We start from the raw sequence: 27,185 nt of genomic DNA, 5'->3' as shown, positions 1-27,185 counted from the left end.
TTTAGTCGCTTAGTTGTGTCTGACTCTGTGACCCGGTAGACTTTAGCCGGCCAGGCTCCTCTGTCCATGGGATTTTCCAGGCAAGAATACTGGGGTGGGTTGCCATTTCCTTCTCCAGGGGATCTTCCTGACCCAAAGATTGAACCTGTATCTCCTGCATTGGCTGGAAGATTTTTAACCACTGAGCAAGTAGGGAAGCCCTACAGTGTACAATGGGCTGCCTTTCATATTCCTCTGCCTTGATTTTCTCAACTGGAAAATGGTGATACTAACTTCAACCCCTTCGTCTGTTTTGGGAAGCAATATGAGATAACCCATGCCATAATGTTCTTTTTAATTTAGAGCAGGAGGGAAACTCAATTATAATAAGAATCTTGTATCTTTATTTTTATGGGACATTTACAATGTTAACGATGAATACCTATCAGGCAGGGAAATCTCATTTTGAATGTTGTTGATAGAATGATGGCCAAGAAGGTATTAGAGGTGCACGCAAAAGCTAAGAAAATGTGTTTAAAAATGATGAACACCAAGCCATCTAATATTTCTTTTCCAGAAGGAGAATTAGATGGTGACTGTAGGGTATTAAAAAAAAAAGAACGTATACTTCGGGGTTTTCCAAATCTATTTTGTATATATCCTTTAATTTGATTTCAAGAGTAAAGGTGTTATGTAATAATGTTCAGGAATGTTTCGCTGTGTGGGGAGATCTGTATGGTTCAGTATGGTAGCTACTAATGGCAAGCAGCAACATTTTAACTAAAATTAATTAGAATTAAATAAAATTAAAATTTTAGCTACTCAGTTACACCAGTCACATTTTAAGTGCTTAGTAACCACACATAGCTAGTGGCTACAGTATTGAAGAGTCCAGATGTAGAGCATTTCCAGAAGGTTCTGTGGGACAGTACTCCTCTAGAGAAACTGAAAAAAGGGAAAGAAAATTCCCTTCTTCCTCTTCCCCAAAGCTGCATTTTATAATCTCTGGCCTTATATTATTATATTGTAAATGCACGGTTGAAATTTTATGAAGGGACGCAAAAATCCTGGAACCAGTTCTTTGCTCTCTAGTTGCATTTCTTCCATAATTATTTTCTTACATAAGTAACAGATTACCTAGACCAATCCAGTAGTCCTCAAATCATGTGCCACATTCAGTTCTTTTATAATTATTTCACAGGCATAAACCAAACTGTTGCCTCTAACAAAATAACTAATATACTCCAAATCCACTCTGTCCACAATCTGTCCGGGCTCTACCGTCAACATATATCCAGGATCAGGCCCTTTTTCTCCACTCCACTCATCACTCTGGCCCCAGCCATCATCACCTCTCTTGTAAATTATTGCTGATGCCCCCTGACTGGGTTCTTGCTTCCCCTCCTTCCCTTTCACCCACTTTCAAGCCTGTTCTCAACAGAGAGATCATTTTAAATATCAGGTCACGTTACTCTTGTATGCAAAATTTTCTGGCAGCTTCTCCTTTTATTCCAAGTAAAAATGAAAATGTGGACAGTGGACCGTAGGGCCTCACGGGTCTCATGGCCCCCTGTGACATCACTAGCACTTACTCCCCTTAAGCTACATGAGCTCTTCTTTCTTCTCCAATTCCCCAAAGTATATTCTTGTCTTGGGCTTGCCTGGCAGCTCAGTAGTAAAGAATTTGCCTGCCAGTGCCAAGAGATGAGGGTTCAATCCCTGGGTTCGAAAGATTCCCCTGGAGAAGGAAGTGGCAACCCACCCCAGTATTCTTGCCTTGGAAATCCCATGGATGGAGGAGCCTGGTGGTCCCCAGTCCATGGGGTCGCAAAAGAGTCAGACATGACTTAGCAACTAAGCAAAAATTCTTACCTCAGGAGTATGCTGTTGGCTTTTGCCATTTCCTCTGTCTGGTCCACTTGTTCAAGATGTCCACCTGACTCATTTCTTCACTTCTTTTAGCCCTTTTCTAACATGATTTCGTAATCAGGTCTCACCAAACTATTAAAAAGTGTCACCAACACCACCCCTTCTCCAGTCCCCACACAACCCTCATTCTTTGCTTCTCCTACTAGGTTTTTCTCCATAACACTTAACACCATCTGACATACCTCATTGTGTGTGTGTGTGTGTGTGTGTGGTCTGTCTCCTCCCAGTAGAATATAAACTGTTTGAAGGCGGTGCTTTATGTCTTTTTCATCTTTAGTGTCTGCAAGGTAGACCCTCAATGATAATCTAATGAATGAAAGAAAGACTTAAGTAAATGACAGTTATGCTAAATCATGGGCTTTCCAGGTGGTGCTAGTGGTAGAGAACCTGCTTGCCAATACAGGAGACATAAAGAGACCGGGGTTCAATCCCTGGGTTTGGGAGATCCCCAGAGGAGAGCATGAAAACCCACTCCAGTATTCTTGCCTGGAGAAGCCCATGGACAGAGGAGCCTGGCAGGCTGTGGTCCATAGTGTCGCACAGAGTTGGACACTACTGAAGCAACCTAGCATGCACATGATAAGTAATACCAAGAAGAACAGGATAGATGCATCTAAAAGAGTACTTTTTGGGAACCAAAATGTGCGAATTTAATGAGATTCATTTTAGCAAGAGACAGAGAAACACAAAGACACACCGTCCGGCATCATCTTTCCTCCACCCTGTTCCTCTCTGAGAGGGCTCTGGGATGAGGCTCTGCTCTCTGCGGGCTCTGCCGGGAGCCTATGGACTTCTCCTTCCCACTCTCGAGGGGCCACATCGAGGAGAGTTTGGACCAGGGCTGCAGGGGTTGTATGTGGACAACTTCAAAAAGAAAAAGAACTTGGGGCTCCAGCTGGGCTGATCCTTCAGCAGGGCAACCAGTCCTTTGAGATGACCATGAGACTCAAAGAAGGCAGGGAAAAGGGTCCTTCTTGGCTGTGGAGCTGAGCGCCATGGGTGTGTGTGTTCTGAGGAAGAGGGAACGGAGCGGGGAAGGGGCCAACCATAGTTTGCTGCCTTAGGAGGGAGGTGATGAGCTATAGAAAAAGAAATCTACAAACATGGAGGCAGAGAGTTCCCTTCCTGCGCTGGGAAGCTGGTTGATGCCAGACTGGGGCACCGGCCTGTTTTCTGGCATAGCTGGGGAGAGGGGAAAGCTTGGCAATGGTCAGGAGCAAAAACAGAAGAAAAACATTAAAGGGATCACTTACAGTTTGCTGGTTCCCACTGAGGCGGGGAGGAGGAGACACACACAAGCAGAGAGTCACTTGCTCATTTCTAGTTACAGGGCGGAGCAGTAGCAGTGTTCAGGGGAGGCCAGCTCTTCACTTCCTCCCATTGTGCAAAGACTGGGTTTAGCTTCAAAAGCTCTGCCCGCAGGTTTTGCTTTATCTTGAAACTTTGAGCCTTTTGGCACAATGCTCAGGTGGGGTTCTTTGAACAGAGGAGTGATATTCCTGTGTTCCCAGAGCAAAAACATTTCTCCATATAGCAAAGTTCATTTATCTGAAGCTTCAAGAAAGAAAAACATGCTCTGTTTTTTAAAAAATAGATTTCCTCTTTTTGCCATGTCCTTTCATTAGGCACTGATTTTTTAAAGGATAAATTTTCTTCTGTTTAAATGGTCTATTAATTGTCACTAAAATAACAGGTGATTTTTCCCCCTATATTCTGTGTGAAATCTGTCCTGTCAGTACCCCGACCCACCTTTTGTAAATTGTTTAGAACTGTTTGCTCTGTTGGCACAATCAAGGGCAAAATCAAGATCTAGAAAGCCTTAGGACACCTGAAATCATTTATTAGAATGGATTTTGCCTTCCCTGCTAGCAATGGCATCGCCAGCCTGTGGGAGCTGCAGAAGACTAGAGTCTTTCTGGAGTCAATTTTTGAGTAAAGAAGTTCTTTGAACACAGTAGGCAAAAGGAAGGGGATGTCAGCATTTGGCATTTCTACAACTTTCCTCTGTTTAGGTTATCCTTTTCTTTTTCTATTTCTCTTTCTTTTGGCAGCTGAGTTGGGGATTAGCTAGTGTTAATATATCTGTTTGAACTGGGTTGAGGTGCGCTGCAAACAACAAATTTTCAGGTACTTTCCATATAGGATATGACTATTAAATAGGAAGGATGTGTCAATTACGTGGTAGGCATTAGGAATAAAAAGGCATAGCTGAATTTTTATAATTGGATTCACAATTATAGCAAATTTTTTTTTTTTTAACCTTCTGAGATCTTGAGTTTTCATAGCTGGAAAGGAGGTAAGGAAGAGGACTAAACCTTGACTAAGACAGATATGGTCCCTGCTCCCAAGTACCGTACAGTCTGGTGGGGATGGTAGATGTTAAATATATAACTCCACTAGTAATTAAAATTGTGATAGGTATTACTGAGGAAAGGAGCAAATACTGTGAGAATGTATGATTGGGAGACCTGCTCTAGTCTGGACTTTGTTAGGGAAGTTCTTTAGGTGGGGCGCTGAAGGATGAGTAGATGTGATCAGGGGAAGGTAAAGAAAAGAGGCAGAAGGAAGAATGGTTGGAGCAGACGGTGGGACCAACAGAAGGCCAGTATGGCTATAACTGGAGGGGATGGGGGTCGGGAAGGAGAGGGAGTGAAAGGAGGCTGCAGGTGGAGGCAAGGACCAGTGTAGTCATGCGGGGCCACTAAGGAGCTTAAGTAGAGAAGTGACAGGATAAGTGTTTGGGTTTTAGAAGATCAAGATACTTTATGGGCCTTTGATTTGATGAGGCAAGATGGGTCTGTGGGGAGGCTGCTGAAAGTGTTACAGGAGCAAGATAATGGTGGCCTGGGGTGGAGTCATTGTATTGGAACTGGAGAGAAGTGAATGGATTTAAGAGATGTTTCAGTTGCATTGAACTTTGTGAATGACTGAGATTACTTTGACGATGCCTGGATTTCTGGCTTGAGAAGCTATATGGATTGCCATGGCTCATTACTGAGCTCAAACTCTTAGTGAGGAACAGATTCTGAAAGAAAGATCACATGCTGAGTTTAAGGGTTGAGGTGGAGTTAGAGCTGATGATCTAAGACAGGTCTGGGCTGCACAGGAACTTGGGAGTCCTCTGGGACCCACTGAAGTCGTGGGAGAAAATGGAAGGGAGCAGGGAGTGGGGAATGGACATGACCAGGGAGGTGGGTGGAGAAACTAGTGGAAAAAAAGAGTTCAAGCACAAGGGGCTATATCAACATTAAGGCGGTATCTAGTTCAGCTGTGAAATCTAAGTCAGTTCTGCCCATTACTAAGGAGAAATCTCATTAGGAAATGCTGAAAACTATATGTGGGCCTTAGCAATAAAGAGGTGGTTGGTATCTCAGGGGAGCTGTGGGGACAGAAGCCAGTTTTGAACAGTAGGATGCATTCGAGGCAGAAAAATGAATCAAGTACAGATCCTTTTTTGAGAAGTTAGAAGGCGGGAGGGAGTTAGATGGAGCTACAAGAGGGGTGTAGAATCCAGGATACAGATCTAGATCTTGGGAGCCCTGTATCTGGACGTTTAGATATGGAACAGAAGACATAGTTACATAAGCCTCTGCAGATGTGGGCAGGGTGTAATCCAGAGGTGAGGGGAGGGGCATTTACCTACAGTGGTTCAGAAGGAGGGGACAGATGGAGCCTCAGGAGCAGGCAGGTGGGGAGTGTTGGAGTTGGATGGTCAGCGGTACCATTCTGATGAAGTCTGTGTACTCATTGGCGCAGGAAGGAAGCGGAATCAGCTTGTAGGCTAGCTCTGTTGTCCAGCTCTGCCTGGAAGCCACCACGGCAAGCCTGGGATAGGCAGATGGGTGGGTTCAGCCAGGGTTGAGGTTTTTCCTCTGTGGGTGTAATGAAAGGCCAGGGAACACACAGGCCGAAGGTATTAACAGTGGAGGAATGGTTTCAGTGGGGTTTTAATGGGATGAAGATGGCTGGGAGGGTGTAGGATGGTCAGTGACCGGCGGTGTTGGGGAGCGGGCACAGCTGAGTGTAGGAAAAGACTCATGTACTTTGCTAAGTGTGCAGTGTGTGTATGACTCACCTGAGGATCTTATTAAACTGCAGATCCTGATGCAGTAGGTCTGGATTCCCAGATTCTGCATTTCTAACAAGCTCCTAAGTGCTGCTAGCCCCTTTGGCCCTTAGATCACACTGAAGGAGAAATGAGAAGGTGGTGGTCCAAGAATGGGATGCCTGAGCTGGGAATCATAGGGTGGACAGATAGCATGACCCAGGGAATGACTAAGTGGGCCAGAAGGTCAAAGGATGAGAAGGCCGGCTGGTCATCAAGTCTCTGGGGATGCGTGACAGTGATGTTAGCTCTTACTGTTGGCAACACTGTTCTAGGCACCTCGGGTATAGTCTGTTGTTTAATTCTCACAATGGTCTGCCATGCGGTATTGTTACCTATGATGATCCCTTATTTTACAGACTAGGAAAGTGAGACCCAGAGAGGTGTTTCCCCAAATCACCCTCACTTGTGAGTGGAGTCAGGATTCACACTGTGGCCGTAAAATTCCAGAACATCTTCAGAGTCTAGTGCCCTGATGTGAATGGATGCATTGCTGACCTCTGATGATGGAAGTTGGAGGGGGGGATGGTATATAGACATTTTTAGCCAGGTGTTAGCATCATCAGTGAATAAAGTTAAGAGAGTGCTAGGGTTTTGGTTGGCTGTCCCTTTTAATCCTCACAACTGTCATGTAGAGCCATAACCATTTTACAGGTAAGAAAAATAAGACTCAGGTTACGTAGTGAAGTGGGAGAGATGGCAAGTGAATTCAAATTGGTCCAAAGCCTCTTCTTTCTCTGTATCAGTTTTCACTATATCACCACCCAGACATGGAAATTCTTTTCTAATTCTCAGATAGGCTATAGTTACCATGGGAATAATCTCTTCCTGCACTGAAAGCTGCATCCTGGAGATGATGCGTTGTAAACAGGTGACTGAGTGGGATTCAGGGCGTCTGGGCTTGACTCTGTCTCTGACTAGCAAGTGTGCACATGTGTCTATAGCTCTCAGTTTTTCTATCCATATGTATCGCTTTCAGAGCTATATTCAATAAGTATAATGTCAGTTAAAATGACTCCTTTCATACTAGTGTTTACTATAGACTTAGCACTTGATAACTGGATAGGTAATCCCCGATTCTTACACAAGGATAAATATTGTCTCTGAATTAGAAGTGAGGATACTGCAGCCTGGAGACTTACAGGAACCTGCCAACTTCCTCTCTGCCTACAAAATGCTGAAACTAGGGTTTCTCTGAGGTTTTTGAATCCAAAGCTCATGTTCTTGCTATCCAAGCTTGCTTCCTCAACCTCTTCTGTATCCGCCATGAGGATCATGCTTATGGGTACAGATGGTGCCATTCGCCAGCTTTATCAAACTTTCAATACCTGGACCCAGAGAAGAAATGCATTTTATGTTGATTTTGAGAAGCAACCCCCCATGCGTGCACATCAGCATGCGCACACACACACACACACACACACACACACACACGTGTACCATGCGCACACTGATACCTCTGAAACAAAAGTTTGATGAAGCAATGCTCATGGTTTGTATTAGCAATACACTTAATTTTCTTTTCACTTCCAGTTCAGTTTAGTCTATTTTATTAATATGCTTGTTAAACTCTACCGAATTGACTTAACTACCTACCAATGGGCTGCAGCCCTCAGTTTGAAAATTATGTGCACACCTGGATGTCTCAATATAATTACTCCAGATCTTTTCCCCCTGACTCTCCCTGTTTCTTATTGTGGTGTGTAATGAAAAATATCCCTCAACCTGATAATTTCTCTAACAGTATTAAATCTAAATCAATGCCTGCCCCCACCCATATGCCATCCATACATCTGCAGAGTGGAGAAATATTTCATATATTTGTTCTGAGAGCAGGAATGAAAATGTACAGTGTTTTTCTTGCTGAAAATACTAATTAACAAAAAGTGAAGAATAAGTGACATCTGTCCCTCCTGGACTTGAGAAGATGGGGATAGAAGAACCTCTCTTGTGGGCTGATAAATTGAAAGGGTATAGGGTGGGGAGGGACCGCAGCATTAGAATTCTGGTAAATGATGAGTGAAACTTACTTCATGTTCCATCTGTGCCATATAGCTGTCTAACTACTATTACCATTGAACTTGTCCAAGGCTGTATGTGTATTGGACTCCTTTATGCACCAGGTCTTGTTCTGAGAACCTCACCTGTTATCTCAGTAGTTGTATTGTCTCCATGTTTTTACAGGTGGGGAGACCAAGGGGTGGAGAGGTTAAGTAACCTGCCCAAGGTCACACAGCTAGCAGGGATTGGTCTGGTGGGGTTCATATCCAGGTAGGCTGCCCCTGGAGCCCATGGTCTTTACCATTAAGCTGTAACTGTCACATTTTTCAGGTAATACTTTGTTAGGCACCAGCCCAGAGCAGGGTTCTCACTTCTGGGTTTTGAATCATAAAAGGGAAGAAAAATGGTTGGTGTCCATTCATTCCACAAGGGCTGCCAGAAGGGACTTACCACTTGAGGGAAGAAGTTCTTGCTTCTCAAATTGGTAGAGTTGATTTAGTTTCTTTCTCTCTTGAGCTCTGGTTTTTTAATTTAAAAGAAAAACAACAACTTTCAAAAAAAAAAAATGAGGGCTACCCATTTCCTTTAAATAAATTTATTTGTGCTTAAAATTTCACTGTCAGAGAAAAAAACAAAAACGGGAGCCCTGGTAAATGCAGACAGTTGTTTGATTCTTCCTGGTCTATTTTCTCATCTTTAAGATAAAGGAATTGCACACGCCCATCCCTGGATCCCTCTTAACTGTGATCTTTCGCTAGAATTGGGTGCTAGTGACTCATGACATGTTCAGGAAGAGACCAGCTGGCCCTGTGTTAGGGAAGCAGGAGAAGGTTTGTTAATGTGACCTTTGCGTTCATGTTGTATGTTTTCTATACTTTTTGTATGACTGTGATTCTACTGTTAGGTGAATAAACCTAACAGTGATGGCTAGCAGAGGTTTCTTCCCAAGCATGCCCCATGCAGACCATGGAGACCTCAGTGCTGAGAGGTCCGGGCAGAAACTCTGTGCCAAGTGAGTACCTTAACGTGACCTTCCTGGACCTGGCGCTAGAAGTTAGATTCATCTTTACTCTTAGCCTAAGAGGTGGTCCCTTTCCAGGGATTATGATCACACCACTATTCTGCCTTTAAAAACATGTCATTATCAAAGAATCAGTGCGACCCGTTCCAGAGTTTTATATCAGACAGTGCTTTGAAAAGAAGATCTGAAATGTTAGTGACATCAAGAAGTCTTGAAGTTGTTTGAAAGTAGCCATGTGTTCGTCCGTGGGAGAAAAATTAGAGATGCTTGTTTTCTTTCACGCTTTGATGAAGCCTTGCAACTGGCAATAAAGGGACTGCAGGAAGAATGAAGCAATTGTTTCTGACAAGCTGTATGTAAACATTGCATTTATGCATAGTGGTGTAGATAACCAGGTGAAAAGAAATGGATTTGCACAGGTTTAGAGTACAAAGGTTTCCCCTGAAACTAGACATCTGAAGACAAAAACCCACTCCAGTGGCTCTCCCCTGTTACCCGCCCCCTGAATTGAGGGAGCATCTGTCCTTCCTGGAAGGAGAGACCCATGGAGGAATTCCTCTCAGCAAGTATTTGCTGGTGACTTACCATTCCTGGCAGTCCATGCAGAGCAAAGAGAAGCAAGGTCTGAGAACTGGGACAGACCCACAGTGGGTCTGAACCGTAACCCAGAATGTAGGAAGGTAACTCAGATGTCTGTTCCAACCCCCTTATTTTAAGCTTGGGTGACTTGAGGTCCACACAGATAGTTAACTTGTTCAGACTCAGGTCATTTGTCTAGCTTGAGATCAGACCCAGCCTAAATCTAGGAGCTCTGTTCTTAGTATAATTGGCACGAATAATATTGTTATAATATTGTAATATAAAAAGAAACACCAGTGCTTTCCATATGCTGGCCCTTTCTATATGTTCTCAGTACTTTACATATGTTCACTTATTGACACGCAGGGACTCATCTAACCCTCATGGCTCCCTGAGGTGTACATCGTTGCTTCCATTTTACAGAAGAGGAAACTGAGGCAATGAGAAAGTTAAGTACTTTGCCCCAAGTCACGCAGATAGTAAATAGTGAAGTTTGGATCAAAACCCAGGCAACCTGACCCCAGAGTTTCCCCTCTAAACCACCAGGTAAGGGGTCAGCAAATCTTTACTTTCTGTAAAGGACCAATCAGATAGTAAATATTTTCGGCTTTGTGAGCCATAACATCTCTGTTACGTCTGCTCAGCACTGCCTTCATAGCGTGAGAGCAGTTGGAGGCCACCCGTTAAATGAATGGGTGTGACCATGTCCCAATAAAGCTTTATTTATAAAAACAGGTGGGGTTGGATCTGTAGCTTTCAGATCCTACACTGGACTATGCCACCTCCTAGGGCACGCTTATAAATGGCATTAGGAAAGGTACAAATGCCTGAGGAGTGTGGTGATCTGATTTTATAAGGCATTTGGGGCCAGAAATTGCACTAAAACTGTGGTGTTTGTATTCCTTTTGGGTCTAGTGTCCTGCTTTGGCCAGAGAGGGTAATGGTCATCAGAGCCGTGTGCAGTGGGTTGTTAGGAGGCTGAGAGTCAGAAGAGGCTTTTTATTCTCCCTCAACTTTCCGGGTGACCTCGAACAAGTCCCTCAGCACCCGTCACTCGGAACTCTCCCCAGTGGTGATAACGTTCCTTGCCACCTGCCCCTCTTCCTCCCTGAAGCGTATGTCGTGGATTAATGAAGTCTTATCTGAGATGTACTTGGATGGAGCTGGGAGTTTGGAAGAGAGGAAACATAGTAAGTGACAGTCATCATTTAGCTTGCTTGCAAATGAGCATTTTGGGGATATGAGACCATCGGTCTTACGTTTGCCAGCAAGAGCCCAGTTTTAAAGGAAGGGCACTTTTGGTAATGTGCAGGAGAGAGTGTGGATGTAGGGGCCATAAATTTATGTGTTGCCTATGCAGCGGTAGACTTTAGGTAATGGCCTTCTTTAAGAGGGTGAAACATACCTATTTCTGTTTTTAGCAGGTATGCAATGAGAGGGTTCCAGGGCCTACCTCATTATGTATCATCTCCGTAAGGAAATTTAGGCTTCTCTGCTAAGCTGTGTGTCTTAACACGAGGGAGGATTTTTATAAATGTTTCCAAGTGAAATTTTGAAGTTAAAAGTTGAACCGAGAAGCCTCAAAGGGAACCAAGCTGCTGCTTGCATTTCAATGAAGGGGAGAGGAAATTCACCATAGAGGTTGAAAATGTGGTTTGCATGCTAAGACTCTTGTGGAAGAATGGGCCTCCCAGACTGGGTGGGGGGAAATTCTAGTTTGCCCTTTGTGGTTAAGGTTTCTTGGCTAAGTACACATAGACCTTCTAATGCTCCCCCTGCTTTTCTTTTTCTTTTTCCATTTTTTTAAAGCTTTGTAAGAATATTCTTCTTCAAGTTTAAAGATACATATTGAACTGCAAATTTCAGCTTGTCTCAGAATCTTTGTTTTTTTCCCAATCGTTTGTTTCGTTCTGTTGACAAGAACTATTTAAAAATTCAATAGATGTTAATCTTACTTTGGGAATCTAAACTTAAGATGCTCTCGCACCAATTATAATGATATATTCAGCGGAGATGTTCTTGGTAGTGGGTTAGGTCTTTATTAATATGGTTGTATCTTACTGTAAACAACAGCATCAGGCCTGCAGAGCCACATTCTTCTGGTTCTACAGGTGAGCAAACTGAGAGGCTAACTAACTCTGTCGGGGTGAAATAGCTAGAAAGTGGCAAAGCCATAACTGGACTCTGTCTTCCTAATTCCAAAACCCCAGCAAGTAGGGCGACCAAACGTCCCAGTTTCTGGGATGCAGGATTCTCGGAGCTAAAACTGGAAATGGAGATGTGGTCACCCTGCCCAGAAGAGGCTTGCTATCCCAAGTGCCAAGGGAGTGCTCACTCACTACCAGGAAGCACTTGCTCACACACCACAGAGGGGTTTTCCTCTGTGATGTCTCCCCTCACCTGCTGGAAGCCACGTGTGTGCACCGCAAGACCTCCAGGGCCACAGCTAGGTCATCTTGGCTCCAAAGAGGAAACCGAGGAGCTTGAGTTTGTTGGGATTTCCAGCTTGAATGTAGCCCCATTATTTGGACCAGTTTGGGTTGACAGAGCAAAAGGCACCATTCTTGGAATGGTAGCATCCGTAGTTTTGCACACATGCTTCAAAATATTGCTCTGCTCTTGTGCTCACAAGTGGGCCTGTTGTTTGAAAGGCTGGGTTAGCATTGGAGAATTTCACCCCTTCCATTCCATCTCCTTCCAGGCTTTCTAAGGACAATTCTTGTGCTTTTGGGGATCAGAGCTGACCACCAGAAATGGGGACCAGCCAGCACAAAGCTTCTCCCCTCAAAGCCTGAGCGTTTCTTTTCAAGCAAATGATTTTGGCCTGTGTCCAGCTGCCGAAGGACACTGTGTGCTTAGGCTGCCTTTAAAATATTTCTAAAGAAAGGTTGGCATGCAGGGCCACAGATTGTGAGTGCTGTTGTTGGCAGAGTGAAAGCAGAAGTGATCATTAGAACATCACGCATCTACATATGGTCAAGAGATTGCTGTTTAGGCAAAAGTTGAATCCGTGTGAACACACTGGGTTTTTTTTTTTTTCTTCTGTTTTAAAAAATATACTGAGCCAGTTAATACCCTGTCAGTGGCCCCTGGAAACCCCCTGGTGGCTTTCCAGGAAAGGACAGATTAAAAGCAGGCAGGGAGGTCACTTGATGCTTCGGCTGCTTGTGGGAGATGTTATTCTCCAAAATGCGAAGCTTGTAAATGGGTGACAAGGCCAGCCTGCGCCTCTGTGCTGGGGAGGCCGCGTGTCAGTTACATGGGTGCCTGTTTTAAAATTAGTTTTTAAGACTTAGTCATTAGATTCACACAGGGGACCTGGTAATCACTTAATCACCGGTGTGCTTGCTGTATAGTAATGTCAAAAGATGTCTTGTCATCTTTACTTCATGTTTTGTTCAAGTTTCTCTGTGACTATGTCCCAAATGAAATACGCGTCAAGAACAAAGTATTTCTTCTGTGATGGGGGCCTGTTTCTGGGAGAATTAAGATACAAGCTCTTGTTGATGAGCAGAGAGAAAAAGGCAGGAAATGAGGGCAGAGTGAAGCGGGTGGGAACCAGAGGAGGGGGGAGAGAATGAGAAGCTGGGATGGGGTGTGGTGGGCATAGCGGTGGCCACAGAAGAGAGGAGAGGCTGGAGGGAGGGCTGGGGAACAGTCCAGGAGACGCACAGGTGAGCCGAGAGATCCACACACAGAATCAGGTAGACAGATCCAAATAGAGACACGAAGAGATTAACCCATCATCAGAGAGAGAGAGGGAGAGATACAGAGAGACAGAGGGACACTGGTCTGCTGGTCCTTGTTCTTATGTTATGCAATCATCCCTCATCTTATTGATGGCACTTTTACCTGTTTGCTTCTTTCTGACTTGAAAGCTCTATGACTCATCTGTGTTTGCGTGTGTGCAGACTATTGAGGAACCTGGCTCTTAGACAGGTGAGATTTGAGAGCCTCTGTAAATTATTAGCATAATCTCTGGGGCCAGACCATCTGTTTGAATCCAATCCCTGCCACCTACTTACTTGGTAACTTGGACAAGTAATATAATCTCCGTGTTTCAGTTTCTTCTTAAAATGGAGTTAATAATAGTGTCTACCACATTGGTTGCTGTGAGGATTAGAGGAGATGATGTATGCTAACCCGTGGGAACATGGTACCCCACAAGTGTCGGCTGGTATTACTACGGTGCTTGTAAAATGATCCTGGATGTTGTCGCACCAGTTTTCCTCAGAGCATTTTCACAGAGGGAAGTATGCTCTTCTGGCTACTGAAGAGGCTTCATGTTCCCATCTGGGGCTTTTGGCACTGACCCTTATTGCCATCTGAGGAGAGAGTGAAAAGGTACTCATACGCTCTGAATAAAGAGTTTCAGCCTCTAGTCCAGCTCTGGCATGGACTAGCTGCGAGACAAGTTTCTATGGATCTTCTCTCAGATTATGGTCTTTCACTAGGTGATTGATATTGAATCCTTTCTGGTGTGTGAGTTTTATGATTTGGCTATTATTTTACTTCTATGCAAAGGTTTTGTGGACTTAAGATTCTTGAAAAGATTGGGGATTGATCATACAAGAACCCCTGGAAGGAAGAAGTGTGTGCTGCAGTATACTGCTGACCCTTGAGCAATATGAGTTGAGCTACACATTATATGCAGATATTTTTTAGTACTTACTAGACAATCTATGGTTGGTTGAATCCTCAGATGCAGCCAAATGGTATATGCAAAGGGCCCACTCCACTATAAGCTATATACAGACTAATAAGCCCTGAATTGGTCAAGGGTTAACCATAGATAGATAAAGGAAAGGATGAGAAATCTGACTTCTGTAGTCATGCTGTTCATCATGACTGTTGACATTATTTCTGTTTTTAAACCTTTTCCCCTAGAGGGGGAGCAGAGTTTGAAAAGGTGCTACATCAAGATGTGCTGTGGAATGGAATATTATTCAGCCATAAAGAGAATGAAATATTGCCATGTTTTAGCCACATGGATGGACCTTCAGTTCAGTTTAGTCATTCAGTTGTGTCTGACTCTTTGTGACCCCATGGACTGCAGCTTGCCAGGGCTTGCTGTCCATGACCAGCTCCTGGAGTTTACTCAAACTTATGTCCATTCAACCATCTCATCCTCTGTCGTCCCCTTCTCCTTCCGCCTTCAATCTTTCCCAGCATCAGAGTCTTTTCAGATGAGTCAGTTCTTTGCTTCAGGTGGCCAAAGTATTAGAGTTTCGGCTTCAGCATCAGTCCTTCCAATGAATATTCAGGACTGATTTCCTTTAGGATGGACTGGTTGGATCCCTTTGCAGTCCAAGGGACTTTCAAGAGTCTTCTCCAACACCACAGTTCAAAAACATCAATTCTTTGGTGCTCAGCTTTGTTTATAGTCCAACTCTCACATCCATACATGACTACTGGGAAAACCATATCTTTGACTAGATGGACCTTTGTTGACAAAGTAATGTCTCTGTTTTTTAATATGCTGTCTAGGTTGGTCATAACTTTTTTTCCAAGAAGCAAGCATCTTTTAATTTCATGGCTGCAATCACCATCTGCAGTGATTTTGGAGCCCCCCAAAATAAAGTTTGTCACTGTTTCTGTTGTTTCCCAACCTATTGGCCATGAAGTGATGGGAACAAATGCCACGATCTTAGTTTTCTGAGTGTTGAGCTTTAAACCAACTTTTTCACTCTCCTCTTTCACTTTCATCAAGAGGCTCTTTAGTTCTTTGCTTTCTGCCTTAAGTGTGGTGTCATCTGCATATCTGAGGTTATTGATATTTCACCCGACAGTCTTGATTCCAGTTGGTGCTTCATCCAGTCCAGGATTTCTCGTGATGTACTCTGCATATAAGTTAAATAAACAGGGTGACAATATACAGCCTTAACGTCCTCCTTTCCCAGTTTGGAACCAGTCTGTTGTTCTATGTCCAGTTCTAACTGTTGCTTCTTGACCTGTGTACAGATTTCTCAGGAGGCAGGTCAGGTGGTCTGGTATACCCATCTCTTTAAGAATTTTCCACAGTTTGTTGTGATTCACACAATCAAAGGCTTTGGCATATTCAGTTCAGTCGCTCATCGTGTCCGACTCTTTGCAACCCCATGAATCGTAGCACGCCAGGCCTCCATGTCCATCACAAACTCCCGGAGTTTACTCAAACTCATGCCCATCGAGTCAGTGATGCCATCCAGCCATCTCGTCCTCTGTCGTCCCCTTCTCCTGCCCCCAATTCCTCCCAGCATCGGGGTCTTTTCCAGTGAGTCAACTCTTCTCATGAGGTGGCCAAAGTATTGGAGTTTCAGCTTCAGCATCAGTTCTTCCAATGAACACCCAGGACTTATCTCCTTCAGGATGGACTGGTTGGATCTCCTTGCAGTCCAAGGGACTCTCAAGAGTCTTCTCCAACACCACAGTTCAAAAGCATCAACTTTTCAGTGCTCAGGTTTCTTCACAGTCCAACTCTCACATCCATACATGACCACTGGAAAAACCATAGCCTTGACCAGACGGACCTTTGTTGGCAAAGTAATGTCTCTGCTTTTTAATATGCTATCTAGGTTGGTCATAACTTTCCTTCCAAGGAGTAAGTGTCTTTTAATTTCATGGCTGCAGTCACCATCTGCAGTAATTTTGGAGCCCCCCAAAAATAAAGTCTGACACTGTTTCCACTGTCTCCCCATCTATTTCTATGAGGTGATGGGACCAGATGCCATGATCTTAGTTTTCTGAATGTTAAGCTTTAAGCCAACTTTTTCACTCTCCTCTTTCACTTTCACCAAGAGGCTTTTCAGTTCCTCTTCACTTTCTGCCATAAGGGTGGTGTCATCTGCATATCTGAGGTTATTGGTATTTCTCCCGGCAATCTCGATTCCAGCTTGTGCTTCTTCCAGTCCAGTGTTTTTCATGATGTACTCTGCATGTAAGCTAAATAAGCAGGGTGACAATATACAGCCTTGACATACTCCTTTTCCTGTTTGGAACCAGTCTGTTGTTCCATGTCCAGTTCTAACTGTTGCTTCCTGACCTGCATACAGGTTTCTCAAGAGGCAGGTCAGGTGGTCTGGTATTCCCATCTCCTTCAGAATTTTCCACAATTTATTGTGGTCCACACAGTCGAAGGCTTTGGCGTAGTCAATAAAGCAGAAATAGATGTTTTTATGGAACTCTCTTGCTTTTTTGATGATCCAGCGGATATTGGCAATTTGATCTCTGGTTCCTCTGCCTTTTCTAAAACCAGCTTGAACATCTGGAAGTTCTTGGTTCATGTGTTGCTGAAGCCTGGCTTGGAGAATTTTGAGCATCACCTTACTAGAGTGTGAGATGAGTGCAATTGTGCGGTAGTTTGAGCATTCCTTGGGATTGCCTTTCTTAGGGATTGGAATGAAAACTGACCTTTTCCAGTCCTGTGGCCACTGCTGAATTTTCCAAATTTGCTGGCATATTGAGTGTAGCACTTTCACAGCATCATCTTTCAGGATTTGAAATAGCTCAACTGGAATTCCATCACATCCACTAGCTTTGTTCGTAGTGATGCTTTCTAAGGCCCACTTGACTTCACATTCCAGATGTCTGGTTCTAGGTGAGTGATCACACCATTGTGATTATCTGGGTCATGAAGATCTTTTTTGAACAGTTCTTCTGTGTATTCTTGCCACCTCTTCTTCGCATATTATGCTTAGTGAAATAAGACAGAAAAATGATACCACCTAGATGTGGAATCTAAAAAATTATATAAATGAAAGTATATGCAAAACAAAAACAAATTCACAGATGCAGAATGCAAACTTGTGGTTACCAATGGGGTTGGGGGGAGGAGGGTGGGACAAGCTAGGGATATGGGATTAGCAGATACAAACTGCAGTATATAAAATAAATAAGCAACAAGGATGTGCTGTAGAGTACTGGGAGTTATACTCACTGACCTGCGATGGTCTATAATGGAGTAGAATCTGTAAAAATTCTGAGTCACTGTGCTATGTACCTGAAACTAACACAATTTTGTAAGTCAACTGAATTTCAATGAAAAAAGATGAACGTGGGGCATGGTCTCAGTTCACAGAAGGTGAATTTTCATCCTTTAGAGCTGAGTCCTGATCTTGTAATTTAGCACAGGTAACCTGTTTGTTAGACCTAAGCGAGTGACAACAATAGGCGAGTGACTATGCCTGTTTCTGACGCCTTTTATCTCCCTTTCTATTACTGTCCCGGCTTCTTCCGACTGTCAGATGTTCACCACGGAACCCTTCGTGTCTCAGACAACAAAACTGCCTCTTGCCCTTTCCCTAAGGCAGCCAAACTCTTCTTCCTGCTTCCCTTCCTGGGTAGTGATGCCAATGCGGATGACTGAAAAAATGTAGCTCTCCAGGTCATTCTTGGATTTGAAAAGAGAATTCCTTTAAACTTGGAACTTTAAGGAAGATACTGTTTGAGCTGGGAGCTCTGAGTCTCCTCCCAGTCACAGGCTGCCTGCTGGGCTGTACCTTTCTACCCCAAATCTAAGTAAATTGTCAGGGTCTAGAGTACCTAAAGGTATGATTGGATTGGGATGTGTAAAGGTAGCCTAATGGCCAAGAACATAGGCTTTAGAGTTGACAGACAAAGCTAGGTAGGAATCCCACTTTTGCCCTTGGTTACATCAGAGTCTCAGTTTATTTGTCTGAAAAATGGGGGAAATAGTGACAGAGAATATCATTGTGGAGAGGATTACATGTGTTAACATATCCAAGGATGTTTGCCCATTTATGGCATGTAGGGAATGTTTGTATATGGTAGCAATTACTCAGGGCTAGCTTCTTGAGCACATGACCTGTACAGTTGCACAAGGCATCCTTCTCTGGGGGGGCCCTGTGCTGGGGTTAATGCTTTCTGACACTGTCTTAAAATTCCTCATAATTTTGAACAAGGGCCCTGAAGTTATGTAGCCAGTCCTGCTTCTCCCGGGCTACTTTTGACCTCTGTTCACTCATCTGGTCCCACTTGTTACACACCTCTCCCCTTTCTATTGCTTGTTGTTTTCTTGGGCCTTAGTAAAAGGAAAAGATCTTTTGTTTGGGAAAAGAACTGTGGTTCACAGCCTATGGAATATTCACATACAGATATCTTTTGTTGCCTCCACTTTTAGAAGTTACTAATTAAAGGCCTTTTAGAGCACATCCCCTCTAAAATCAAATAGCAAAAATGACCCCAGGTAGAAAAGAACCCTGTGAAGACGTGTGATTGAAGACATCTGGGTGGAAAGTCTCGCAGTGCGCCGTGTCCCTCCCCCTCTGCCTGCCCCGTGCCCATTATCAGACTCTCCCAGCCGCTGCTGGGCTGTCTCCCTTTGTCGTCTTTCTCAGAGGGTCCTGACTGGAGTTACTCCCCATAGTGGTGACCTATGATTATTCAAAGCAGTTTTCTAGAAAATACACTGTTTCTGTTTGGAGTTGGGGGACTAGAGAGAGGCACAGAGCAGGCCACAGGCATACCTATGGATTCACCTTCTGTGTGTGGATGAACAGGATGAACCTTGGCTTGAATCTGGATAAATTCTGTAACAACTTGGTCCTCAGGTTCCCTGACTTATGGTTTCTAAGTGTGGTCGCTCAGTCATGTCTGACTCTTTGCAACCCCGTGAACTGTAGCCCACCAGGCTCCACTGTCCATGAAATCCTCCAGGCAGGAATACTGGAGTGGATTGTGATTCCCTTCTCCAGAGGATTTTCCCAACCCAGGGATCGAACCAGGTCTCCCACAATGCAGGCAGATTCTTTACCATCTGAGTTACCAGGGAAGCCAGTTTTGTCCAAATCTAACATTCTTAGACTAGCCCATGTGCATTAGTCACTAAATATCAACTTAGGGACAGGGGAGTTCTTTGGAAAATCAAAGACAGGTCTCCCATCAGATCTTGAGAAGTGTTGGGGTCCGCTTGCTTTCTTTATTGCAAAGACCGCCCCCCCCCACCCCCCAGGCCTGCCTGGACCTCTGGGTTGCAGAGCAGCACATTTGGACACTAAAAGTGGTGGGTGGCCTGGGAGCTTTGCTTCAGGTGTGAACTAGGAGTTCAGATTATTCCCAGCCTTAGTATTCTCTAGGGCACCTGCTAGGCAAGAGGTACCTATAGGTATACGGGACCCCATGGGCTGAGAATTGGAATGGAAGCTTCCATAAATGTGCTCTCTAGGACTAAGACAGGCATAGCAGAGAAGCAGAGTCAGGGTTGACTTCTTGGAACAATAGCCTGTTTTGCTGCCTGTGCATTATATAAATGTTATCAGCTAGTGGACAGAGAACAGAAAGCAAGTGGGCAATCTTGGGTGGCAGTTGTATTTTGGAAAGCTGAATGAGTACTTGGCTTTTTCATTAAGTTTGCTGTTGAGATAGTGGGGCTCCTGGTATGCATAAAACATATGTATTTTAGTATCTCTGAGCCCTGTCTTGCTTCCTCAACTGGAGTAATCTGTGGCTCTTTGGGGCTGCTGACTGGTTGCTTGTCTTGAGATTTGGCAGGTGATCTGTTCAATTCAGCCCTTCATCCAGTGATTCTTAGGGTAAAGTTAATAATCCTACAAGGTCGATAAGCTGTCCCAGATCACTTAGTCTTACATGAAGCCTCAGGAGCCCAGCCTCTCCAGGCTGTTGTATCTAACGGCCTGTGGGTCGCACCAAAGCCCACCAGCCCACTTTCTGGTATCCATACTGATGCCGCCACTTCTGTCTTACAGGTGCTCACGTCATGCCGAGCCTTCCTGGTCACAGCGCGAATTCCCACCAAGGTGAGTGTTGATGAGTTTTCTCTTTCCAACACACGCACACAGCCCAACACAACACACACTCGCTTCTCAGTTGCATAGACTTAGATTTAGACCAGTATGTCCAGAGTTCTCTTTGCACAACCTTATTTTCCCTCCTCCTCCCCCGAAAGCACCTGCATATCTCCTTTGTCCCCCTATCTGTGTAGAGCATCCAAGAAAAGCAGTGAAGCATTTCGTGCTCTGTATCCTCAGGGCTGGTGAATTTCAGTGATTTTCCTCTCAACTGGGGCAGGGTTTACACTTTCTTCAAGTCTGGTTCTTATTTCCTTGGGTCTAATAATGGCCCATTTTCCTAAGGCTTTGACACATGGGGAATAACTGTCCTAACTCATAAAGAGTGTATGACCGGAAATGTAGCCACCCAGTCCTCCTCGGTGGAGGAGTCTGGTGTTGCCTCTAAAAAATAACTAAAAATATAGTTTTAGAGGTGTTGCCTCTAGAAAATAACAGGATACCACTTGGTTCTTTAAAAAAGACTAACATTTTCTATAAGATGTCCTTCATTATAGGGTGCAAATTAACATTTGAACTGATAACTTGTGAATTAGGCACCATAATCACTTCTTTTATTTTCTTTATGATCACAGAAAGGTTTTGACCCGTTTTATAGGATATGAATTGAATGGTAACAAGAAATTGGGATTTTTTTTCCCCCTAAAAAGATAATGATAACTACATTTATTGAAAATTGTTGTAGTAAATAAGATGACCTCCCTAAAAACAAGTTATGAAAACCATGTGGTAGGTCTCATCATTCTTCTTGTCTTACAAATGAGGAAACTGAGGCACAGGGAGGGACAGTAGCTTGCCTGAGGTCAAGCCTACACCAGTTAGTGGCAGGTGCATGGTTCTCATCAACCTTGGGAGTAGGGGCTTTGCATCCCTAAAACTACATTGTTATCACCAGAATTTAGTTAGTTATCTACCAAGTATATTTTAAGTACATTATCTCACTCAATTCTCACAGCAGCCTTGTAGGTGAGCTATTAGAAAAGAGCTCAAAGACTACAAAGCTGGCTTATCTGAGTATTTGCAAGTAATGAATGGGAAAAGATTTAGACTCACTAGCCGCCTCTTTTCAGCTTTCTACTGAGCTGAACTTGCCTCACTTGCCGACAAACCCAGGAAGATGGGGAAGGTTTGGAAGATGCTTTCAGCCTCATTGGACTATGATGTTTGGGTTGCATCATGTTTCTAGTCCTTTCTTTTTAAAATTCAATATTTAGCCACAGTCTTGTGAATACTTTCTTATGTGCTGGACACAGTGCTGTCATGAAGTGGACCTTGCAGGACTGACAGACTAATGATTTGCATGATTTCCGCTGAATTTTGAGAAGGTGCCAACCCACTATTTGCTAATCAAAGGCTGTGGGTACCTGATGCCTTTTTTCTTTCTAATCATGCAAATGTTAAATTTTACACAGTTTCCCTAAGGAATGAGACTTTATATTATCCCACCCCTTTTGATAATACAGAGTGAGGCTTTACGTTTATAATGTGTTATAAATGAAATCAGTTATTATGTAAATGATTTTGGACTAAATTACCTGTACGCTAAAGTGCCTGAAGGCAGGATAGAAGGAAGTGAGTTAACCATTATCGTGCTGGTGAAAAGTTAATTGTGGAAGGAAAATAGTCAAGCAGTCTGTTGACTGGAAGGCTCCTGAATGATATGTTTACCCTAATTAAAAATGTTATGACGCAGCAGGAGGGGTGTCACCTCTTGAAGAGTCACGTGTCTCCCTTCTGTTGCCCCTCCCTTGCTCTGCTCTTGAGCAAATGGCCACTTTATCCCATGATTTTTATAACATTCACACCGGCTTGGCGAGGGCAATTTGGACGTTGGTTCTGATGTCTGATGTTGTCAGCATCACAAAGAAAGAAAGGCAGCCTTCTCTCAGAGTGACCCGCAGGCAGGCTGCCCTGGAGAGGAGGTTGGTTTCCATGTGTCACAGCATACCTCGGTTAAGAAGCAGAGCCAGTGTCAATGACATTCATTTTTCTGGGGAAATAATTATATTCAGAACAGTAGTGTACAACAGCCTCTGGTTTTCGCACAGGTTTCTTCTCTTTTCTTCAGGACTGATTAATTAAACATTTTCTTTTCTCTCTTTATAGTCAAATGTGCAAAATAGAAATGTGCAACTCCGTGATTAATCACCGAGCGGAGACCTCTGCAGTCACACGCAGATGAAGAAATAGAACTTTGCCATTCCCTCCAGAAGGCCCCAATTCTGCTTAGGGGGATGGGAGTGGGTTATTGTCAGGGGAGTGTCCGCAGGGAAGCTGGGTTGGAAGATGACCCCATGTCAACCAGGCAGTGGAAGGAGTCTGCTACTGGTCAGAGGTTTACCAGTTGACAAGAGCACAGGGCATCTGGGGAGCTGGGGTGAGGGCCCAGGACTGAGGAGGCGGCTCCGGAGGAGGGGAAACTGGCCAGAAAGATGGGCAGTCACGACACGGGTCACTGCGTGCAGAATAGTGGGAGTTCCTGCAGGAGCGTCATATAATCATGGTTAGATTCGCTCTGCTGCCTGTCGGGTGGGGCCTGTCTTGCTGGGAGTAGAGGTGGGGTGAGTGAGAGGATGGCGAGAGAGCTGTTGATAGTCTGGGCCCATTCCTTCCTCTTCCCTAACCGATTCCTAGTGTCTGTGGCTCTCTCTTAAAGATGCCCCAGGTCTCCTGCGCCCGCCTGTGTCTCCGCTTTCTCACTAGTCCTGCTCCTGCTCAGTGGTGTTCTTTAAGCTGTCTTCAGGGTGGCCTGGAGTCAGGGGCACCTCAGCGACAGGGGTTGAGAGCACAGGCCTATTCAAAAGAGCCATGGGTGAGATTAGAGAGAATGCCTTGGAGCTGGTTATGACATCAGTCTGTGTGTCTCAGGGACTCCCCTCCTCACCATTCATTGATCGTTAAGATCAATAACCCTTGATTGTTATGATCAATAACAGACTCAGCCTGTCCTCCCTTCCTCATCCCCAAAACTGCAGAGTCTCCTTCCCATTTCAGCCTTGCCCTCGTTCTCTGAATCCTTCCGTGCCTTTGCAGATTCTTTTTCTTCTGCCTGGATTTCCCTTTTCCATTTTTCTTTGTTGGACACACTTGAAGTCGTTCTTCAGGGCCTAGCTGGAATGTCTCAGTGCTTTCCTGGCTCTCTGGCACTTGGTTTATTCCAGGGACAGCCCTGAGGGGCAGCAGGAGCATCTTAACTGACCTCCAGCTGACCTCTCCCAGCCAGACTGGCCACAGCTGCCCATGCCAGCCCCGGTGATGCTGACCGCTGCCAGCTGCGTCTTCCTAGCTGCCAGGTTGTAAGAGAGTGCAGGTCCTCTCCAGACACCTGTCCCCACCAGTTGAATGAGATGCCCACTAAGAGTCCGTGGTTTGTTTCCAAACCTATTCACAGCAGTTATAATTACAGTTTTAAATTAAAAATATATGTATTTCACATATCAACGAAATAGGTGCAAAAAGAGAGAGCATCTGTGAAGTATTGAATGTTGATCAAATAATTCACTTAAAATACTACTGTCATGTTAAGGACCAGGCATCTGTTAATGGCCAGGGGCATGGAGAATATAATAACCTAGAGAACTTACACCCTCGTGTTGCTTTCCCTTGTCTTCAAGTTCTCACTTCATTTTAAAGAGCTTCATTGAAAGTTGGGTGCTCTGCAGTTACAAGTGTGGCCCACAGAGGAAATGCCTTTGAGGGGCCAGCCCAAGGGGCTTGACTCAAAGAAGAAACTTTGACACTATGTCCAAGGCTGGCAGATGAAAATATGTTTATAAGATTTAATTTGAAATACATGGGAAGGTAGAGATATGCTTTATTTAGAAACTAATTCCCTGCTTTAAATGAGTTTTCAGACCTCACCAAGTATTGATCTTGATAGGGAAGAAGACATCCACTCTAATTGAATGTTTAAGAGGTGCCTCCAAGACTGCATTTAACTCTGGGAGGACGAGATAAATGTGTTATTTCTCTTGCCCATCTTGGCACACAGTAGGCCTTCTGTAACTATCTGTTGGTTCAGTGATGTCAATGATGAAGCAATGAGTTTATCTTTCTACCTCCCGCCCTCATCTTCATACTTCAAAGCATTTAACTGGAGATTCAGGGGTCCTCTGTTCTAAAATTGATACTACCAAATGTATAAAGGTACCAGCAGGCAGAGCTATGGGTCCTATGGGTGTGGTTCTAGATTGGTTCTTTCCCCATTATTTTTCTAGTTTTAAAGCAAGAGAGTGAAATAAACTGATCCAACTCAGTTCTGCCCATTGTCTTTAGTCCTCAGTTCTGTGACTGTTTGCTGTATTCAGATGAAACACTGAAAAACTGGGAGAAAGATTAGTGGCCGTTTTCCAGGAAAAATAGGCAAAGAGAGACTGGAGATATTTTGAAGAAAAAAAAGTGCTGATTATAGGAGAAGTGAGGAAGGAGCATGTGTTATTAAAATAGGAAATAAATCATAATTTATGCATATACAGAGACAGAAGAATTTTATTTATTAATAACTGTGTTTCATTGGGGCACAGATTAAAATTCCTAAATACTGTGTTTTCCTAAATCCATTTAAAATAGGAACTTTAATGAAAGACAGTGGAAAGAATGATGACTCCAATAAGTGGTCAGAATGTAACCCAAAGGGGTAAGGGTTTAGAAAGAAGGGAAAACCAACAGTGTCTTTATCCTGATCTGACTTGCTAAAGTAACATCTTGAAATAAGAGAAAAAAGTCTATTTAGATGGCTCCCTCATAGTCATTCCTCAGTAAATAAATAATGGAGTAGAAGTACAGAAACTTTCCATGGGGTTTGTCCTTGGATGAAATTTTAAAAAGTCAGACTTGGCATTTCCTTTTGGCCCTTTAGGAAAGTTACTAATGCTTTTTTTGAAATATGATAGGTCAAAGGTCATGTCATATTGAATGAATGGAGATATTAAACCAGCCTACCTTCAGAAGATGCCCAATATTTTGTTTGCACTTGGACTATTTCTAATTGTAGCATTTTTTACTTTGAATTATAGGTTTTAACACCCTTATTACAGGTCTGTCTTTCCTCCCCCTCCCTCAATGCAGCTCGAGGTAACATTCAGCTATTTGGAGATTCACGGTGTCATCTGCAGCAAGCCAGCTCAGGTGGGTATGAACAACCTGTTTGTCATTATTCCAAGGTCAGAACCTTTCTTGAGTTTCTGAAACCATATAATACCTTCTGTTTGGTTCACTAATGAAAGTTTCTTGAGATAATGTGGAAAAACAAGATAAGGGAAAATGGAGTTTTTGAATGAGAGACTGAACAGGGGCTGGGTGGGCAGGGGTCAGGAGTTTGTGATAAAAGGAAGCAGTTCACTCTCCTAATTTAGTGTGGAAAGACCTAATGAGCTCTTATGTTACCTGGCAATGTAGATGTGAGAGTACTGTTCCTTAGAAATGTGGTACAAGTTTTAGCACTAAAATTTCATAGCTATTCTACAATACTATGTAAGATCTTTCTGGGAATAGAGTGATTAAGAGAATTTTTTGATATTAATAAAATATAGATTTTAAAGGATAGCTTTATTGAACTGTAACATGCAGTCAACTGAAGTGTGCAGTTTGATAAGCTGTGACATGTGGACCCATGAAACAATTACCACAGCCAAAATACTGAACATATTCATCACTCCCATGCATCACTCTCATGCATCTTAGTAAACATTTCCTCTTGCCCCTCCTCATCTGTAATCTTCTATAGGCATCTGCTCTCAGCCACTAATTTCTGAAATTTTCTATGAGTAGAATCATAGTGTGTGTGCCCCTTCTTAGCCAGTGTATTTATTTGGAGAATGATTAATTTTGTTGCATATCTCAATGGCTCATTCCTTTTTATTGCTGAATAGTGTTCCATTGTATGACTGTATCAGTTTATCATCTAGTGATGGACATCTGGGTCCTTTCTAGCTTTTGGCTGACAAGCAAAGGTGCAGTGGGCATTTATTTACAAGTCATTGATTGGACATTGGCTTTTAGTTCGTGTGGGTAAATATCTAGGAGTGGAATGGCTGAATTGTATGGTAGGTATCTGTTATCTTTTTTATGATGCTGCTAAACTGTTTTCCAAAGTGGTTGTACCATTTTACATCACCACCAGCATTGTGTAAGAGTTCCAGTTCCTTCACATCCTCTGCAAACTGGTATGATCAGTGCTTTAAATTTTAGCCATTTTAATAGATTTGTAGTTTTTTAATTTGTATTTTCCTAGTGACTAAAGATATTGAACGTCTTATCTGTTTATTTGCTGTCATGTATCTTTGTTCAAGTGTTGGATCAAATCTTTTGCCATTTTAAAAATTAAGTTCTTGTTTTTTTACTAGTTCTTTGTACATTTTATCAAACATATGATTTGTACATATTTTCTCTTGGTCTGCGGCTTGTTTTTTCATTTTATTTACAGTGCTTTCCAAAGAGTGGAATTTTAAAATTTTGATGAAGTTCAGTTTGTCTGTTTTCTTTCATGGATCATGCTGACATCATATTGAATAAATTCTTGATTAACTTAAGGTCACAGAAGGTCTATATCTTCTCAGGTGTTTTATAGCTCTAAGTTATACATTTAGGTCTATGATCCATTTTGAAGTATTAATAATTTCTGTATATAAAGCAATATGTGGAACAATTTTTTTATGTATATATTTCTACTTGTTCCAGTAGTGTCTGTTTGAAACTGTCATTTCCCCACTGAATTTTCACTTTTTTTGAAGAGCAATTGTACACATAAATATTGGTTTTTTCCTGG

General features: G+C 43.3%; 1 protein-coding gene and 1 long non-coding RNA gene across 5 annotated transcripts in view; one reads left to right on the top strand and one right to left on the bottom strand.

Annotated features, from left to right (window-relative positions):
• LOC122429844 overlaps nucleotides 1-3,259 on the bottom strand; it is a 158,742-nt gene extending 155,483 nt beyond the window's left edge. Inside the window, exon 1 of the long non-coding RNA XR_006266159.1 lies at nucleotides 3,162-3,259. This is a non-coding gene — a long non-coding RNA (uncharacterized LOC122429844). The remainder of the gene's footprint in view (nucleotides 1-3,161) is intronic.
• Nucleotides 1-27,185, top strand: part of CARMIL1 (capping protein regulator and myosin 1 linker 1) — a 304,650-nt gene that overhangs the window by 107,616 nt on the left and 169,849 nt on the right. For all 4 annotated transcript variants that reach the window (XM_043450501.1, XM_043450500.1, XM_043450503.1 and 1 more), the window contains exons 3-4: nucleotides 20,318-20,368; nucleotides 25,487-25,546. In XM_043450501.1, the coding sequence (XP_043306436.1) occupies nucleotides 20,318-20,368; nucleotides 25,487-25,546 (111 nt within the window). The remainder of the gene's footprint in view (nucleotides 1-20,317; nucleotides 20,369-25,486; nucleotides 25,547-27,185) is intronic.

Source organism: Cervus canadensis, chromosome 28, assembly GCF_019320065.1.
Source record: "Cervus canadensis isolate Bull #8, Minnesota chromosome 28, ASM1932006v1, whole genome shotgun sequence".
Taxonomy (NCBI): domain Eukaryota; kingdom Metazoa; phylum Chordata; class Mammalia; order Artiodactyla; family Cervidae; genus Cervus; species Cervus canadensis.
Note: the sequence above shows the minus strand (reverse complement) of the source record. Positions and strands in the feature narration are given on the sequence as shown.